Source organism: Nelumbo nucifera, chromosome 8, assembly GCF_055504915.1.
Source record: "Nelumbo nucifera cultivar China Antique chromosome 8, China Antique-T2T, whole genome shotgun sequence".
Lineage (NCBI taxonomy): Eukaryota > Viridiplantae > Streptophyta > Magnoliopsida > Proteales > Nelumbonaceae > Nelumbo > Nelumbo nucifera.
Window position 1 is genome coordinate 25,172,265 of NC_142656.1, and position 18,575 is coordinate 25,190,839.

General features: G+C 37.6%; 1 protein-coding gene across 2 annotated transcripts; it reads right to left on the reverse strand.

Annotated features, from left to right (window-relative positions):
* Positions 1–4,577: 4,577 nt before the first annotated feature.
* LOC104605433 (putative monogalactosyldiacylglycerol synthase, chloroplastic) lies at positions 4,578–16,989 on the reverse strand. Of its 2 annotated transcripts, XM_010270204.3 has the most exons (8): positions 16,101–16,989; positions 15,828–16,000; positions 9,964–10,125; positions 9,719–9,860; positions 7,963–8,187; positions 6,930–6,992; positions 6,771–6,845; positions 4,578–4,972 (listed from the first exon to the last, which is right to left on the reverse strand). In XM_010270204.3, the coding sequence occupies exons 1-8, from the start codon at positions 16,596–16,598 to the stop codon at positions 4,733–4,735; spliced, it is 1,578 nt and encodes a 525-aa protein (XP_010268506.1). In that variant the 5' UTR covers positions 16,599–16,989; the 3' UTR covers positions 4,578–4,732. The 2 variants fall into 2 exon arrangements, with proteins under 2 accessions (XP_010268506.1, XP_010268507.1); XM_010270205.3 differs by lacking the exon at positions 6,771–6,845.
* Positions 16,990–18,575: the final 1,586 nt, after the last annotated feature.

Below are 18,575 nucleotides of genomic sequence, written 5' to 3' on the forward strand. Positions count from 1 at the left end.
AAGTCTCTACCATGAGTAACGCTGAGAAGTAGGACATAAGGGAGGTGGTAAGGTAGGTGACATAGGAGGATCAGGCACAGGAGTGGACACAAGAACTGGAAGAGGGAGATTGCTCACTCACTTCCCCAAAACACTCCCCCTGATAAGGATTCTTCGAGAAGAAGTATGTGGACTCAAAAAAAGTGACATTCATAGTAATATACCGACTCCCAGAGACTAGATCATAGCAGTAGTACCCTTTCTGATTTTCTGCATATCCAACGAAGACACACTTCTTTGCCTTCGGATCAAGCTTGGAATGGTGAGGATCAAGAATATGTGCAAAGTAAACACACCCAAATACTCTGAGAGGAATATAGAACATCTCGCCCTCAAGAAAAATGAAGCTAAATAGAGTGTTGAATCCAAGTATATGGGAAGGTACCCTGTTAATAAAAAATACTGTTGTGAGAACTGCATCACCCCAAAACCGAACTGGAACTGTAGATGTGATCATCATGCTTCTTGCAATCTTAACGATGTGTCTGTCCTTCCTTTCTGCAACACCATTATGTTGCGGACTGTAGGAACAACTGCTATAATGGACAACACCATATTCTAATAAATATGAAGCAAGGTGTTTTTCAAAATATTCCCTAGCATTGTCTAATCTAAACACATTTATTCATCTTCCAAATTGTGTTAGCACCACCTGATGAAATTGCCTTACCAAGAATGGTACCTCATCTCGGGATCTCATCAAGTAAATCCAAGAATATCGAAAGAAATCGTCCACAAATAAGAAAAAATATCGATAACCACTCATAGAAGGAACATGATAAGGTCCCCACACATCAGAATGAATAACATCAAAAGGAGATGAGCATCTTTTATTACTTACTTTAAAGGAATGTCTACAATACTTTCCAAGTTGACAACCATCACACTCCAGACTTGACAAACTAACAGACTCAAATAGCTTTGGAAACAAAAGACTCAAAGAAGAGAAAGGCAAATGACCTAAACGATTATGCCAAAGCATAATCTAACTCACAGACCCCGACTCACTGTCCCTGCTGACATGATGACTCGGATGAGGAAGCACATCCAGGAGATAGATTCCATTCACTTCACGACCACTCCCAATTGTCCTCTCTGAATCCATATCCTGCAAGATACAATGACTAGGAGAAAAAATTACTGAACAGTTTAGGTTCTTAATCAAACTATTAATAGATAACAAATTAGTACTCAATCTGAGAACATGAAGGACAAAGGGAAGGGAAATGGAATTACTAATCATGACATACCCCTTTCCCAACAATGGAAACATGAGATCCATTAGCTATGGAAACCCTGTCTCTTCCAAAACAAAACTGGTAAGAAGAAAAAATAGTGGAACTATGGGTCATGTGCTTTAAGGCTCCAAAATCTATAATCCAAGGAAGTCCCTCCTTACCTGAAGTAGAAACATAATTTGTAGTGGCATGTAAACTACCTGTGTGAGCAAAGGAAGTAGAGTGTGCTCCACCAAAACTACCTATATTTGGCTGTCCATCTGTTGCTAAACTAGAACTGGTTGTATCCCGCTGGTTCAGAAACTACCCATTCCTCTTAAGTTCGGCCCTTACTACAACAGTTGCAATAGACTCCAGAGTAGTTATAGTAGGAGGGGCCGGAATGTCACCAGTGACTATAATGTGAGCATTTCCCTTTGTTATTTTTTGAGTCTATTCGGCACAAGATGGGGATGAAACTTTCAACAAGTATCTCTTGTGTTTTTAGGCTTCTTACAATAGTCACAAGTCAAATCATTTTTGTCTTCCTTCTTGATTTCACTATCACCCTGGTCTCCACCTTGTTTAGGTCTCACAGTGCTAACCATGACTTATTGATCAAACCTAGAATTTTTCATCATCACATTCTCCTGTTCTCTTCCCCTAACACAAAGGCATATGCCTGGAAGAGAGTAACACTATCCTTGGAAAGAATGTGTTGTCTTGCAATATCATATTCGGGGTTAAGGCCAACAAGAAATTCAAACACCCTATACTTCTCTAAGAGCTTCTGGTAGGTAGTTGCATCCTTAGTGGTTTCCCAAACAACTGTCTCCAAATGGTCAATCTCCTGCCATAGGGTTTTAAGGGCTAAAAATTTAACAAGTCTATCTCCCTACCTTGTAGCAATAATTTGATTTCTCAACTGATAAGTCCTACCAACATTCTCACTTTGTGAATAGGTTTCTACAACCCATCCCATATTTTTTTATCTGTATTTGCCTACAAAAAGTTTTTACTTATATGAGGCAGCATGGAATTACATAGCCAAGTCATCACCATATAGTTCTCTTGTACCCACCGAGAGATGTTAGTTTTGGGTTTCACTTCTTCACCAGTGATATACCCTAACTTCCCACGAGCACCAATGGTCATCTTTGCAGATTGTGACCATTCTAAGTAATTCGAACCATTCAACTTAACTATAATAATGGTTCCAACCCCAAAAAAGTCTCCAACACCTTCTCTCACTGTTCTCATTTCACTCTCGGGCTTGTTTTCAACTCCGTTACCCTCCATACTTCTCAAAAAGGGGATAAAAGATTACTGTAATATGCAAGAATATCAAATAAATCACTTTTGGTACCAACGACACCCTTTTGGTGCCCTAAATGGTCCTCTCACAAAAGATTCCTTTTTTACAAAACGAGAGAAGAGAAAGAAGAAGCAACCGCTCTCTCTAAAAACCTCCAAATCAGGCAAGACTTGAACCACCCCTTACAGAAAACTCCAAGGAACCCTAAAAAATTAGGGTGCCACTTCATAGGTCAAAACTGAAGAGTCCAACAGAAACATGACTCTCCCCCTTTCTCCAGTTTTTCTTGATTTTGATAAGAAACCCTAGACCAGCTACAGGGCAAAACAGATCCACCAAAAAATCCAAAAACTAGGCTTACCTGAGATCTTTGATCATCCTCTTAAATCACCATGTAGTCAACAGATCTATGACTGCATGAGAGAACAGTTCAAGGAACCTTCAGCCTGCTCTGATACCAAGTAGAAATCACTGTTTGGAAATCTAGATGAATTCCTTGTGAAGAGAAAGAAGAAGAAGATAAATAGTTTCAACAGTAGAGAAGAAAAAAAGAGTAGGATGTCAACCAAAATTGAATTAGGTATGACCACCAACCCCTCATTTTATTTTATACTTAACTTGAAAGAATAAGAGATTACAAGAATGCCCTTAATAGGGCAGCTACTAAAGTAGCTGAACAGTCACAACTTAAAAACATAAGCTAATGGGCCTAAAGCCCAACAACTTCCTAACTTAACAACTTAAAAAATAAGAGCTAAATAACTGGGCCCAATAACTAGAAATCGGCCCAATTCAACAAAAGTCTTACCAAGCAAGCTTTGTGTCTATTGCAGCTTGGTAAAAAGCATGGAGGAGGTTCTACTGCTCAAAAATACCCACCATTGCACCATTGAGCATAAATGGTGAACTAATGCCCATCATTAAATCTACTCTATTTAAAATCACAAATCCAAACTTAGAATTAGACCTGATGTGGGATTACAACCCTGTCAAAAATGACCCGTCTTTGACTGTCAATGCCACCCAAGAGTTTCCCATTTAGATGGAAACACTAATAAAATATTCTAAATTTGAGAAACAAACAGCAGTTTTCTTTTGTCAAATGGTGAACTATGTTTGGATAAGCTTTTGCTTTTGACCATGGATAAATCTAATACAATAGAAAAATGAAACTATTAATTCTAGTATCATGCTTCATGAATTTACCTGCACACAGCATTTTCTCTATTACAGAGTTCTAATTATCTCATGAAAGTTGTTAAGAAAAACTGGTTTATTGCTGAGTGTTAGCATGGATGACCTTATGGGCATTTGGGTCTGAGTTCACTTGGCTGCATTAAGACAATCTTAAACTGTTAAAAACACAGAGACCTCACAATGTCGACTTCGTTTGGTAATCGTTGCTGCAGAAATGTAACCACTTGGGTATGGTTCACTTGATGCCAAGTTAGACTCCAGTGAGCAGGAGCTAAAAAATTGGAGCAATTAATTTGGACAGGAAATTTCATGAGTGTTGTTAAGCTTTATTGGTGGAAGAAATACGCATGTGGGCTATTCTCTTGCCATCTTTTTACAGTCATATTGCTACATTGAAATTTAGGAAACTTAAAAGTTAATGACCATGTTCTTTGGAGTTCTGCAACACGTTACACTGTTACAGACTTACAGTTAAATGACCATGTTCTATTTTCCAGAGCAAATTTCATACACCATGATCACAAACTTTTTGGCCTCCATCAACAACTGAAATGCCTTCACCTTTGACCAAGCATTCAATCACATTTGAGAATGTGTAGCAGAAAGCCAGAGACATTGCCTTCTTGGCTTCATCCAAGAGTCTTGAATTTTGACCCCTTCACTCTAGTTATTCAGATTATAGTTTCGCTCAGAAAATTATTGTTATTTCAGAGTTCGAGAAAACTGATGATGTTTTAAGCATGCAAGCTGATACAAAGATGGTGTATTCGACATGCACAAAGCAGAAAACAACTTTACAGATCTCAGAATAGAAGAAAAGTAGAGGCTCAGAACAAGATTAAGAAACACAAATTAGTTTGATGACAAGTAACATTCCACCTAGAAGATCAACAAAATTGACTTTTTCTTTCTCTTTCTTTCTTTCTTTTTTTTTCTTTTTTTTTTTTGGAGGGGGGGGGGGTAATTAAGTTGTACAAGAATATTGGGGTACAAGTAAACTTCTTTGCCTCACTAAATCATGAAGATCCTGAACGATCTTAAAAACTGCATCCGGTCGTGCTAGTTTCAATGCATTCTGAGACATGGCCTTGAGCTCATAAGCCTTTGGACCAAACCATTCAGCAACAATATTAGCTATTTGTTTTGGTGACTTCGAGAACTTCCCACATCCATTTTCCACCACAAATGGCACATTTCCAACTTCCTGCAAAATTAAAAGTTAATCTCAGTATTAAATGCTTTAACTTAGCAGGGCAAATATTTCAGAATGCATGCACATTGAAGCATTAACAGGACAGGGCAAATGTTCCAGATTAATTGACTAATCATAGTTGTCAAGGTGTCAAGGCAATGGATTTTGAAAATAAAAGGCCATTAACCTATGTTGGTCCAAGATATGTGGGGTCTTGGGACGGGATACTGAAGACATAACTGTTGACAATTTCTTGCACAAAGTGGCTGCTTGCAGACTTGAACACACATTACACTTATCAGCCTGAGATTTTACCATTATTACCAAGCAATGGTGTTTTGCATGGAACTATCATCTATACTAGCAGTTAGCAAAACTATTCATCAAATAACTACAAATTTCATATTGAAACATAGAAAATTATCATAACCATGAAAAGAAAGACATTGCTGCCTGAAAGACATGGTACTAGAATGGCAAAACAGGATTCATGAAGCCAACCCCATATAGTTGGGAAAAGGCTTAGATGATAATAATGAATTCCAATATTTTACATATAACATTGCAATATAATAATAAGAATTCAGTAAAGCAACTATATAAAAAAAATAAACTAGTGAAGAACAAAGAAGACGAAGAGCAACCCCTGTTTGTGTCCCAGAAAATAAGGGGTGTCTGCCACCATATTTTTCCTATAAAAAGAAGGGAGCAAGGCCAGAAAAGAAGAACGAGATTATTAAGAGCAGAGACCTTGTTTCAATCCAAGAAAAAGAAGAGAACTCAGAAAAATACTCAAAAATGCAGGAAATGGGTGGTGCCCCTGTGTTAGTCCAAGAAAAGAAGAAAGACCAAGTATCCAAAGTTCAATTAATTGAGTTTCTATTATAGTCTGAGCATTGATTAAACCCTAACCAAATACAATAATAAAAACTAGGTAGTAAATAAGATGTAAAAATGGTTTAGTGTAGCAGGACCTATTCTAATTATAAACTTGCAATATAAAAATACTAAAAATTTATGAAGCACCCAGCTTGGCTTTAGGTGCCTGCCTTATTGCCTAGGGAAGCACCGAATTCATTGGGCATGCACCATATGGAAAACTTCATGGCATTTAGGCAGGACAACCCTTTGTCAGCACCTAGTTGCCTTCACAACTATGTGACTGATAATAGATCATTTTGATGGTCCAGATCTTTGGCTTATATTTCATTCATCACTATAATTTTTGGAAATTTTAGTTTGGTTTACTTGAATTTCCAAGATTAGTAATCTTGGTACAGTGTTTGGATGGCCAAAATTAATTCTTTGCTCTCGGGAGACCAGTTTGATAGCCTGAATTTTTGGGTTGATTCAATACAACATTTGGACAACCCAATTTAGTTGAAACTTTGGTATATCACTTGGATAGTTGAGATTAGTTCACTGATCATAGGAACCCACTTTGATGGACTAGATCTTTGGCCTTGTTGGTTACATCATTCGGTTGGGTTTGATTAGATGAAATTTTGGTACATCATTTGGATGGTTGGAATTAGTTGATTGATTTTAGGATGCCACCTTGAGGCCCAGATTTCAGGTGTCATATGGTACATTACTTTATTTAGCTTAGATTTTTTAGAAAGCTTGGTAGTTTACTTGAATGACAGATTAATTAAAATCTTGGTACATTGCTTGGATGACCATGATTAATTCTTTCCTCTTGGGAGACCATTTTGATGGCCTAGAATTTTGTGTTGATTTCCAACTCCATCCCAGAATCCAAATAGAACCCTAAGTAATGTAAAGGTAATAAAGTAAAACCAAAATTTACCTGCCCAGCAATATAATCATTAAGAATTATAGGCAGGCCACGTATCATAGCTTCTGCAATAGTTCCAGGTCCCGCCTAGATATAACAGTTCACAAATATAACTACAATATGGACAAAATGTCAAAAAAAAAAAAAACTCCAAATATATGATGAATTTACCTTTGTAATAATGCAATCACAGGCCCCCATGCACTCTTCCATTTTAGTAACAAATCCCTTAACCTGAAAATGAGTTCCATCTTCTAGTGTAAGGCAGCCACTTGTTGCAACAAAAAGAGGTAATATATGAAACACCTAATTCAATAAGATAATAATGAACCATTTATCATTACGTTTCTATCTTAATTTCCCATATTACAAATTCTATAAGTTGGTCCACCATCATATCTAGGCCTGTTCACTGGCCAGGCTTCGGGCTCAGCATAACATTTTACAGTGTTTCAAGCTCAGGCTTTGGGCTGGGCCCATTCAAATTCTTGCAAAATCTCAGCCCAAGCCCGGCCTGGCCCATGAATAGGTCTAATCATATCCTGGCTTAGATGGTTGTTCTATCAGTCTCATATGGGGGGATGAGGGATTAAAACTTCATAGAAAGAAAGGATTCCTTAAGAGAGCAGTTGTGCCCTCTGTGGAATCCATCTTTCCCTTTTGTATCGTGGAGGTAACATAGAGAGATAGCTCTAGCATCAGCACCCTATCCAAGTAGACACTAAGGTTGCATTATCTAAAAAAACATGGGACTTTGCAAGATCTAATGTATAAGTTGGCAATTAGGGTAATGTAAATAGATATAAAAGTTCTAATTGGTATCTCCAAATTGGTCTGTACCTCCCCCCCACCCCCCCCCCCCCAACCAAAAAAAGTCCATGGTTCAGAGTGAACAATCTAAATATGGTTTAAATCTTCCTTGGTTTTAGGTCTGAAATTTTGACCTAACTGAACCTGAATCGGCATTTAGAAAAAGATGTAAACCTGAAAGGACTGGCTTCAGGTTGACGGTGCCTCAACCCAATTTAAATTCAGGTAAGTTTCTCGTTGGTCAACCTCAACACATCGCAATATTTAAATAATTTGACTAACCAATTACCACCTCTAATTGAAATTAAAATTAAAATTCAAAGTTGAGGTCATTTATAATATCAAGTGGGAACATAGGAACTGCTATGTTTATGAAAGTTGATCTTAGACATACCTGAACAGGAATCTTCCAGTCAATTGAAAGCAATCTATTTGCAAGTTTTTTATTACGGCCACAAATCACAAGAATCTGGCCAACCGGTTCCCCAAGACTCTCATCATACAATGTATTTCCAAGAGCCCGAGCAGTATCCTCAATAGGGCCCATGCCTTCTCCACCACCCATAAGTAACACAGCAGGAAGATCCTCATTCATTCCTAGTTCCCTCCTTAATTCAACCTAGTTACAAACAAGAAAATACACTGAAGCTCAACATTAAATTCAATCAAATATAAAGTAAAAATTGAAGAAACAAAATCTGAGCAAAATTTAATGTAATCACATAGCCAACCGATTCTACAACCAGAAGTATGCGATGGATCAGGTAGTATGATTAATCTAAGCAGGTTAATTATAGGGTGGTTATCAGGCCTTTATTTTCCCTCCATGGTTTTGAGAGAACCATAGTATGAGACTCCAAAATAGTTATCATTAGGAAATACCTGTATTGGACCACAAAGCCGAATACTTCATTGGAGAGCAAGATCCATAGTTGTCAAGGTGACAAGGTGCCTATGGAGGGTCACCTTTCTATTTTGTAATTTGTACATGGTGCTCTTATATACTTTTATATTCTTAACTTTTTGAGATTATAATAAAAAAAAGGACATTATCAAACTAAATTATTCTATTTGTGAGTTAAAATACTAGTTTCTTCTTAATATTTTCTTATTTGTTAGAGTTCAATCAATACACATGTTGGTGTGCTGTCTTGAACCTTCAAATACTTCAAATCCTGAACCAATAAGCAAGGAAGAACTTAACATTTTGTTCAATCATCAAATTTCTGCTTCTTCTTTCACCCTTTCTTTTCTTCTTTTCCTAGGACAAAAACAAGGGCTCAGCCCCTTCTTTTCTTTCTTCCTTTTCTTCTCATAAATATGTTGGTTTTCTATGTTTTAATATGGTTTATACATTTTTTTATGAAGATAATAGAAAATTGCTACTGAAAGATTACTGGTTGCTATGGAACCTAGGGAATTACCCTAGATTCATAGTTTTTTATTTAAAAAGTCTATCACCTAGTGCAACTAGGCAACAAGGCACCCCTATTACCTAGGCTTACCTTGGGACCTTGAAAACTATGGCAAGATGTTTGACAACTTTCTCTAGCAAAAGCTAATCGTAATTGAACTAGCCTATGTAAGAATCCAAATGAGTAACATGTTCAATTTGTTAGCTCAGATAGGACAATGAAACTGACACTAATATGGGAAAAGTGGATAAGACTCTTCACTTCTCAAAGTCCAAGGCAAAACATGAGCGTGAATATCTCATCTATTCTGCTGATACTGTGCTTTTAGTTTTAAACCTATTTATCTCTTAGATGATTATGCTCCACTCAATTGAATGTTCTGACATTTATAAAGGTTATATAGTGAAAGTTCAAAATTGGTATAGGTTTCATGTATTTTTGTTGGCAAAGCAAGCATGCAGGATAGAAAATAACAACTTAAGTTACATAAAAGTATCCATGCAGTATCCAGTGTCATATTCAGGTATTATATCATGTTGACACGAGTATGCTGAACATACTGAGATATCTGGGTATATTAACAAGAGACACCATGTGTTGAACATAAGCAGTAAATTGCTCTTATGATCTGCCCAACATGGACCTTAGATCTCCTCTTAAGACACTGCATGCAAGAAAGCTAGAATACAGTGGTAATAAAAGCAACAAATGCATACAGAAAGAAGGATCATCAACCTTGGGTCGAACAGGCTTGACAAAAGAAGATCGCACAGGGAGGCCATAAACTTTAATTTGGGAAGGTTGAAGTCCTGCTTTTTCTGCTCGCTTTGCCACCTCTGTCGTAGGGCAGTAGCATCTTGTGACAAGCTTATGAAACCTGAAAAAGAACAGTGAAAAGATACGAGATATACAACATCACAAGACAAATAAGCAATTGGGTTGTGGGTTGTAGGAACACTAACTACAAATGTAGATCATACCATGTAGGATGGCAAGTGCATAAATCTGTCACAACTGTAGTAAATACGATCTTCTTCAGAAGACCCTTTGCCCTCAGTATACGAAGAGGAACATGTTGCATCAGAGGATGCACACTGATAATAATATCTGGCTGGTATTTCATCAGTCCTTTTGCAACTTCCCTGTAAATATACAACAAAGAATCAACAGACATTTATAAAATGGGTTATGGAACTTAGTAATATATCACTGCCAGAAGCCCAGATCTGACTTTCAAGAACTGAAATAAGAGGTCCTAGTGAGAAGGTCAAAGGAAAACTTTCAACAGAAATACTACTTTCACAATTTACACTTTTTGATCACGTATTTGGAGATGGAAAAAGTATCCTCGTTAAACAGAACTTTGGAACTGCTCCATACCATGAAAAGCTAACATCTTGGTTCAGAACTAAATAAAATTTTCAACTGATAGACTGCATCCATGGTGCCCAGATACAAATAGAAACAGCAGAATGCAAGATACAAGGATAAAATCCCCATTCCTAAAATCTTGGACATGGACATTGGTACAGTATCCCATTAAATAATAACTATATCATATTTTTATGTATAGCGAGTCCATTGCTTGATGTTATACTAAACTCTTGGGCAAACAAGCATGAGAACATGGGTTTGAGTCTGAGTTGTGTGTTGACAACCCATTACAATACTTTGATTTGGATTTTTTGTTTACTTGATTTAGTCGGGGGTCTCTTGTATGTATTTGGGAGAGACCGGTTTTTTGTTGACTTTTTGTATAGTTGTTGGCTGTACATGGAGTTTTGTGGACCAAAGGTTGTAATGTGTTACAGTTATACTCATTAATACAATTACCTTACTTTTTCTCAAAACAAAAAAAAAAATAGTAAGCAACCCCACTCTATTACAATTGAACCCAATACCTTTACTGTTTATGAACTCCTCTAAACCATCCACCAATCCATTATATGACCTTACCCAACTTACTATAATATTCATACCTCTTGAGTCTTGACAGCCTTTTGAATTGCCTGAATTTTCTAAATTAACAAACCACCCCCTCTCCTTTCTTCAACCACCTAATTACTATCTTAGAATCCCCTTCAATCACCAACCTTGTAAATCCCATTTCTTTAGTTTTTTTGCAATTGGACCCAAATACAATCCCCATATGTTGCCACCCTCATCCCTTAGCACACCCTCAATTCCTGAAGGACCAGGATTGACCAAGTTACTGCCATCAAAATTTAACTCCATCAACCACCAATTGAGAGTGACCAAACCTCAAGGAATTTTTGTTTCCTCAAGGAGTCCGCTATTGTCCCCCAATTCCTAAAGATGTCCTCCATTGTAAAATCTGAAAACAGATTCAAAGTCTTTACCCAATGTGCCACTCTTAAGGTTACTAATTCAATAATTGTATCCTTACTATTTCATTGCTTCCCTTGTACATCTCCTGATAATTCTGCCCCTTTTTTGTGCTCCTCAGAAAGGATGGGCTGAACAGCCTATCCAAACTAGCAGGGGGGTCCACCTACAGCCAAAAAAAGAGCAAAACCATTCCCAAATACAGCAAATAAAGGGACAAGAGATTAAGAGATAGTAAGCAGTCTCACCATTCAACTTACACAAGATACACCAGTGGGGGAACAAGACAGTTTAGTTTTTTCCTTTGCAGCTTATCACAAGTATTGATGCACCAATGGAGAACTTCCTAGCAAAAAGTAATGACTTTTGGGGGGATTGGAAGTTGGAACACAGCAGACTTCTCTTACAAGAAAGAAAGGAGAAGTGGTAACAAGAGAGGAGAAAAAATATTTACAAGAAAACAAACCAGAAGGGTTGAGGGACTAAACCCAACTATTAGTTGCAGAATCATCATAGACCACACAGTCCAAGAGGCCTAACAAGATAGACACTGAAGAAATCTTACTCTCTAAGATTCCTTATTAGACCCAAATTCCAATTTAACCTAGTCAAGGAGGGGGACACAATGAAATAAAAAACAGGTCTTTCTCTGAGGTTTGAAAGAGCAAACAAAGAAGGAAACACATCTTTCAAAGGGGACTCCCCAATCCAAACATCTTCCCAAAATCTGATCCTATTACCAGGCACCAAATCATACCTGACATGAGCAAAAAATTAAGGGAGAATACCTTGAATAACTTTCCATGGTGTGGCGAGGTTAGCTCTTTACAGAATACTGGCATCCCATCCATTACCCGATTAGACACCACTTTACATCAGAACCTCAATCTCCAAGGGGAAGCGCCAAAGCCACTTGCTTAACATAGAGATGTTCATTCTCTATGTTCATTTTTCTTAACACTGAGATGTTCATTCAATTATCAAAAAAAAAAAACATAGATGTTCATTTTGCTAATATTATCAATTCCCAATCCACCTTCCTCTTTTCTTTTTTGTCACCTTCTCCCATCTCACTAAATAATGTTTTTTTTTTACTTCTCTCATCTCCCAAAGGAAATCCCTCATAAGTTTCTCGATTATTTTCACCATAACCTTAGGAATCCTAAAGACCAACACAAATAAACAGGGAGATTAGCCAAAGTGGATTTGATCAAAGTGATTCTCCCACCTAGTGAACTAGTCTTTTCTCTATTCTATCCACAACCGGAGCCCAAAAGCTAACTGATCTCAGATTGTCACCTAGAAGTTAGCCCTAAATATCATAAAGGCCACTCCCCACTCTCACACTCCAAAACTTTTGCCATAGACCTCAAATCCACCTCTTCAACATTAATTCCAGCCATCATACTCTTATTCCAATTAACTTTCAAATTGGACATTCTTTCAAAGAGGCTTGCCACCAATTTCAAATTCTCAACCCCATCTACTCTCCCCATAAGCCAACAGATATAAGGATGGACTTAAGAGTCTTGGAAGCAGAGAAGGAAGATGTTATGGGAAATAGGAATTAACCTCAAATGGGCTAGAGTTCAAATCCCTTTCATAGAGAAGGGTTTCACTATTTATAGAAGTAGGGGAACAAGGTTACATGCATGAAGTAAGAATTCTAAAATAATCCTTAGCTTAGGTAATGCCAAGAGATAGATCCCATAGATTTCTCTCTTTGGAACATGTGTCTTTTGGGACCACAAGGCGATTAAAGCACAACCCTAGGTCTTCTTGGAGAGCAACACATGTTGGTACAGCACCCAAGTACAGCTAGTCATGGTTTCCCTAAGACACCGATCACGCATTTGACTCTCGGAGTTTAACCATCATTATACTCCGCTCACTAGGCTTCCTAGCAAGCTATGCAGAGTGCCTTGCGGAGTCTATAGAGTGAGCATGCCTCCACAAGGAAAGTTGTTCCGTTTGAGCAAGGGACTTGTCACAACATGGGGTTGAGGTTTCACGAGGCAATTTCTTGCAAGGCGGTCACTTGGCGTTGGCGAGGCAATTTCCACGAGGCAAATCATTATGACTTAGCGAGACGACTCCCATGAGGCAAGATTTAATGGCCTAACAAGGTGACTTTTGCGAGATCGATTGATACAGCCTTGTGAGGCAATTTGTTAAGCTAGGATGTTTTATCTTCAAGAGGCCAACTCAATTCTGTTTTGGCTGCGATCCTTTGTTGCCCTGCGAGGCTTTTGTTTAGCCATCTATTCTGGGTCTTACCATACATATCAATGAAAAATTACTTCTTTACCCTAAAATCAAGGTTCAAAATTTCGATACGATACGCCCTGGCATATCGTATCATATCGGTGGCTTCATGATATGCCTTTTTAAAGGGGTTTCGGGAACCACTCTTTTTTTAATAAAAAATATGGTTAAAAATATGCCCAAAAACCAAAACTTGAAGAAAAAAAAACTAAAAACAATATATACTTATTGTCCTACAGATACACAGGGGCATATTGATATTTTAAACCTTGCCGAAAATATATACTTACTGTCCTACATTCTCCATCACAAAAAATCAAGATATCACCCACAAACTAAAGATGGGTTACCATCACCCTATCCCTCCCCACAATCCAACCTTTATACAATTGTAATTGATTAGCTCAAGAGATCTGCCTGCTCAAACCACCCACCACCAAAGTATAGTGGAAAGGAAAAAGGAGGTCACCCTATCTAAGACCTCTAAAAGCTTCAAAAAAATCCACCACTAAACCATTAGCAATCATTGAGAAGTGACTAGACTGCAAGCATCCTTTGATCAAGTTACATCATAAAGAGAGCAAGAACCAACATTGGGTAATGACCTTTACATTTTTGTGTCTAGTATTTGAAGCTAAATGCCATTTTAAACAGATTTTTTATAGTGTGGTATGGTAAAATATACCTTTTTTAAAAAGTCTTGTATTTCAAATCAAAAACTTATTTGCATCCCTCTATACATAAATCCACAAGGTATTAAGATGACCCAAAAAAATTCACAGCCAAAAAAGAGAGAATGGAATTACTCTCATTAAAAAAACAATAATAACTACTATATTTCAACCAAACTCTAATGAAATCAAAAGATGGGTTAATGATATGCTCAACAGGATGGTCCTTGGATTGAAACCAATGTTTTAAAAACTGACCCAAGGCTGAACCGTTTTTGCCTCTGGTCATAGATCACTAGTTCAACCATCCAGATCAAACGGGTCAGACCGTGACATATCAGCATGTGTATAAAGATGTGCTTTATCAATAAAATAATTTACAATTATATGGCTACATGTAATATTTTATTCATATTTTCATAAGAAAAGTATCAACTTCATATTAAAGTATAGAAAATCAACATATTCATGAGAAGAAAAAGAAGAAGGAAAATAAAATTCAAAAAATATAGGGGCTGAACCCTTATTTTTGTTATAGGAAAAGAATAAAAGAAAACGTATTGGTAGTAGTAGTAGAAGTAGAAGAAGAAGAAGAATATACGGAAGAATAAAATGTGCTGACTAGATAAAATTGTAAGTTCTTCCTTACTTATTGGTTCAGGTTTTGAGGTCTTTGAGGGTTCAATACAGCATTTAGCAATGTTTGTGTTGATTAAACCCTAATAAATAAGAAAACAATAAAAAGAAATTAGTATATAAACACACGAAATGATTATTTTAGTTTAATAATGTCTATTTTATAATTATAATCTCAAAAAATAATGAACAAAAAAGTATTTTATAGTAGGAAGTAAAGAACTGCTTGGTGATTAGTCGAGGCGAGCCTCAAAAGGTGCCTTGTCGCCTAGGCGTCACCTTGACAACTATGATGTAATATATGTATATGTATGTACTATTTTATGTTTAATTTATACTTTTCATTTTAGTTTTTAGTTTTTATTTATAAAAATGCTAAAAGTTGGGGTTTGAGGCCAAAAAAAGGGGCTTTTTTTGGCAAAAAATAGCGGGGCAAGGCACATCATTTAAGGCATTATTGTTGTCTTGTCATTGCATTCTCAACTCACCATATATGCCTAGTTGTGAAAGGCATTCTTAGTAACAAAATGAAAGATCCTTGATGTCTAATCTTAAGAACTAGTTGCAACTTCAGCCTCAATGCCACAAATCGAGTGAAAAGTTACTCATTATAGATAAATGGCCGACTCTAATCATATTTTCTGCTTACTGGGTTGTCCCTTAGAATTCTGAGTGTGTTGTCAGTTGTCACATCTACTTTCCTCAACTACTATCTCAGGTATTGGTTAACTGGTAAAGGTTTAAGGTTCTCAGCTGCAGTCCAATGATGTGAGCACCTGGATACTAACATTCTTAGTATACCCATGTTAAAAATACCAACCGTTCTGCTTCAATTACTATCAATCTGGTTTCCCTATTGATGCCAAGAAAACAGAAAACGACAAGATTCTTCGGTAGTATTAAAAGAAAGGGAAGAAGAAACTTACCGAGCTATAAATGTCGAAGTTGCAGCAAAATTGGATTGATGCACCAACCGCGGAGCAGACCCGTAATATGTCATCTTCCAGAGTGGCCCGTGCTTCACCAGAAAGCTATAGCTCCTCGGCAATTGATTAAACGGCCAAGGGGTGTGATCTGTCCACAAATCCGTAACAAAAACCTGCGCAATTCACTCTAACACACTGAACATGATCAACAAATGGTGGAATAAGTCCTACATAATAAGAACCAACGTCATACTATAACAAATTCGAACTGACCTGATACTCATCTCCAAATTCTTCATCAAATGCCGCTTTGATAGCCTCAGCTGAAGCTCTATGACCACCACCGGTGTCACTCATCAAAATAAGCACCTTTTTTGGATTCTCCGCCTCAACCCCGTTCATGTTCATCCCCTCCTCCTCCAAGACACCACACCCATCTTCTCTCAATCCGTTTTCCCCAGTCGAAACACCAATGGAAGCAAAACCAATGGGGATTCTATCGCAGTGCAACCTAACAGCTTTGTTAAACTCCCTCCAAATCCTCTGTACCCTTGAAGCACCGCCGCCCAAACCCAAAGAAGCCACGACCTTGGGCTTCTTTTCCATGACCAGACCCCCAAATCCATCACTACGCAAGAAATTAGACAAATTTGAAGAGTACCCATTAGAACCCAAATGATAAAACCCTCTAGAATCTAAGGAAAAACAATCCAACTTGCATAGAACGTCGAAAAAATTTATGGGTTCTTGAGCAACAGCTGGAGTAGGCATTGTTTCGTATTGCAGGTCCTATCGGAACTCAACCAATCAATCCATCGGAATCCTTGTCGTGAAGAAATTAAATATGGATTACTTCCAAAGAAGGAACAGAAGAAAACAAAATAGAAGTAATGCAGTAGAAAAGGGCAAAGGGGAAGTGCAAACAAAGGTGAAATGATGTGACTTTATCGGGAGAAAGACACCAGGAGACGGTAGTTAGCAGGTGGTTGATACTCAGAGAGAAGGGGAGGGAGAGGAGAGGCGTTGGGATGAAATCTGACAGTGGAATTGCAACCACAGAGAGAGGAATGGTGTGAAGAAAATTCTTCGATTGTGCCATGTGCATTTTCTAAATGAATCCATGGAGAGAACAGAGAAGACAAAGCTCCCACTATCCCACTATGGTGTGATTTTGTCTGTTTATTTCATAAATAATTACAGTCTGGGACTAGAGACTGGGCCCACAAAAAGTATTGAACGGTTCAGATTTTTCATATGGAGAGCTTTTATGTCATCAGATTGGAATTTATTCAACACCGACCCCACCTTGTAATGTCCCAAAAGTCCCGTCTGGCACTAATCCATGGTCAAAAAGCTGCCCTTCTTTTATGGGACCCATCATGAACCATTGCAATGGATGATCTAAAATCTGCTTTTGGAATTTCCCGTGTGGGCCATACCTTGGACGGTGCAGATCAGCAGATGTATTGGAAACAAGTCAATTCAAAGATCATGTGATTGTTGTGTAAGACTGTGAAAGCATCCATGTTATTCTAACTTCTACTTCTACCGTGCAGTTCACAATCACATACAATGCAATTGAAGTAATGGGACCCATTTGTTCGGGTAGCCCTCAGATGGACCTTATACCCAACAATCTGCTTAGATCCTATGATCTATGCCCTTCGTTTGGTTGCCACCCCTCGTCATCCAACGGTCAAAACAGAATCACCATCCAACAAAGAACACGTCATTTCGGAACAAATTTCAAATTTGATCTGGAAAAATGCCTAGTTGCAACTTGCAAATGAAAGGGGAAGGTTAATCGGGCTGATGGCATGTCGGGTCGGATCATAATATCCCAAACCCGTGGGGGACCAAGGGGTGGCCTGTACGGTTGATGTGGATAGTATATTTGGTCCATTTAGAAAGGTGGACGGTCAAAAGAAGTAATCCACCACCGTCCGGTATGTACAAATGTGGATCCCCCATCAATCTGTTCAGCACCGTCCATGGTGAGTGGACGGGTCAACACTGCACTTGATACCGACCCGATCGTGTTGCATGGTAATATGGTATGAGTGCATATTTGACTTTTGATCACAAGGGTGTCCGACTCAAGTACGACCTAAGTCAATAATTTAATATGTATAGTTCATACACGTTTTTCATGGTTTATATATTATTTAATATATATATATATATATCTAAAATTATTATTTTAGATATAACATTTTAATAAAGAGAATAAATGCAAGTAGATTTATCTAAGAAAACAACAAGTTAAATGCTTATAAAAATAATTATAGCTATAATCAACCGCGAAGCTGCAGGAATTTTTCTCTTTGGAGACCGGTTGATGAGGGAGAATGGGGAATGAAGGGTAGGTGCACTTAGGGTAAGTATTGTTCAGTCTCCGATCCAACCCAAAAAGTTTGATTTGAAGTTTCTCTTAAGGTTAGGGTTAAAAATATAAATCCTATTTAACTTCACGTTAGACTAAGGTTGAGGTATTGTTCAATCTAATACTACAATATGAAAAATCTAGTCCAAACAAATTGGATTGACCGGGTGAACCCCCAAAAAATATAGTTGTTAGGTTAAAGTTAAAATTGGGGTTTCAACATATTGAGTTGGGTCATGGTTGAGATCAAGGCCTCATTTGCTTTTTGACAAATTATTTACTTGGATAAATGCATTTATTTGGGTAAGTGTATTTATTCATGTTCTTTTATTTTCTAGTTAAATAAAACAATGATCATTTTAGCC

What these genes read in the sequence shown, in the direction of transcription:
- LOC104605433 (XM_010270204.3), bottom strand. Translation starts at nt 16,598, where the DNA reads ATGCCTACTCCAGCTGTTGCTCAAGAACCCATAAATTTTTTCGACGTT. An exon ending in TGCACTTGCCATCCTACATG is followed by an intron (nt 9,861 to 9,963) that starts GTATGATCTACA and finishes GTTCTTTTTCAG; the next exon opens with GTTTCATAAGCTTGTCACAA. An exon ending in GTGATTGCATTATTACAAAG is followed by an intron (nt 6,846 to 6,929) that starts GTAAATTCATCA and finishes TGTTATATCTAG; the next exon opens with GCGGGACCTGGAACTATTGC.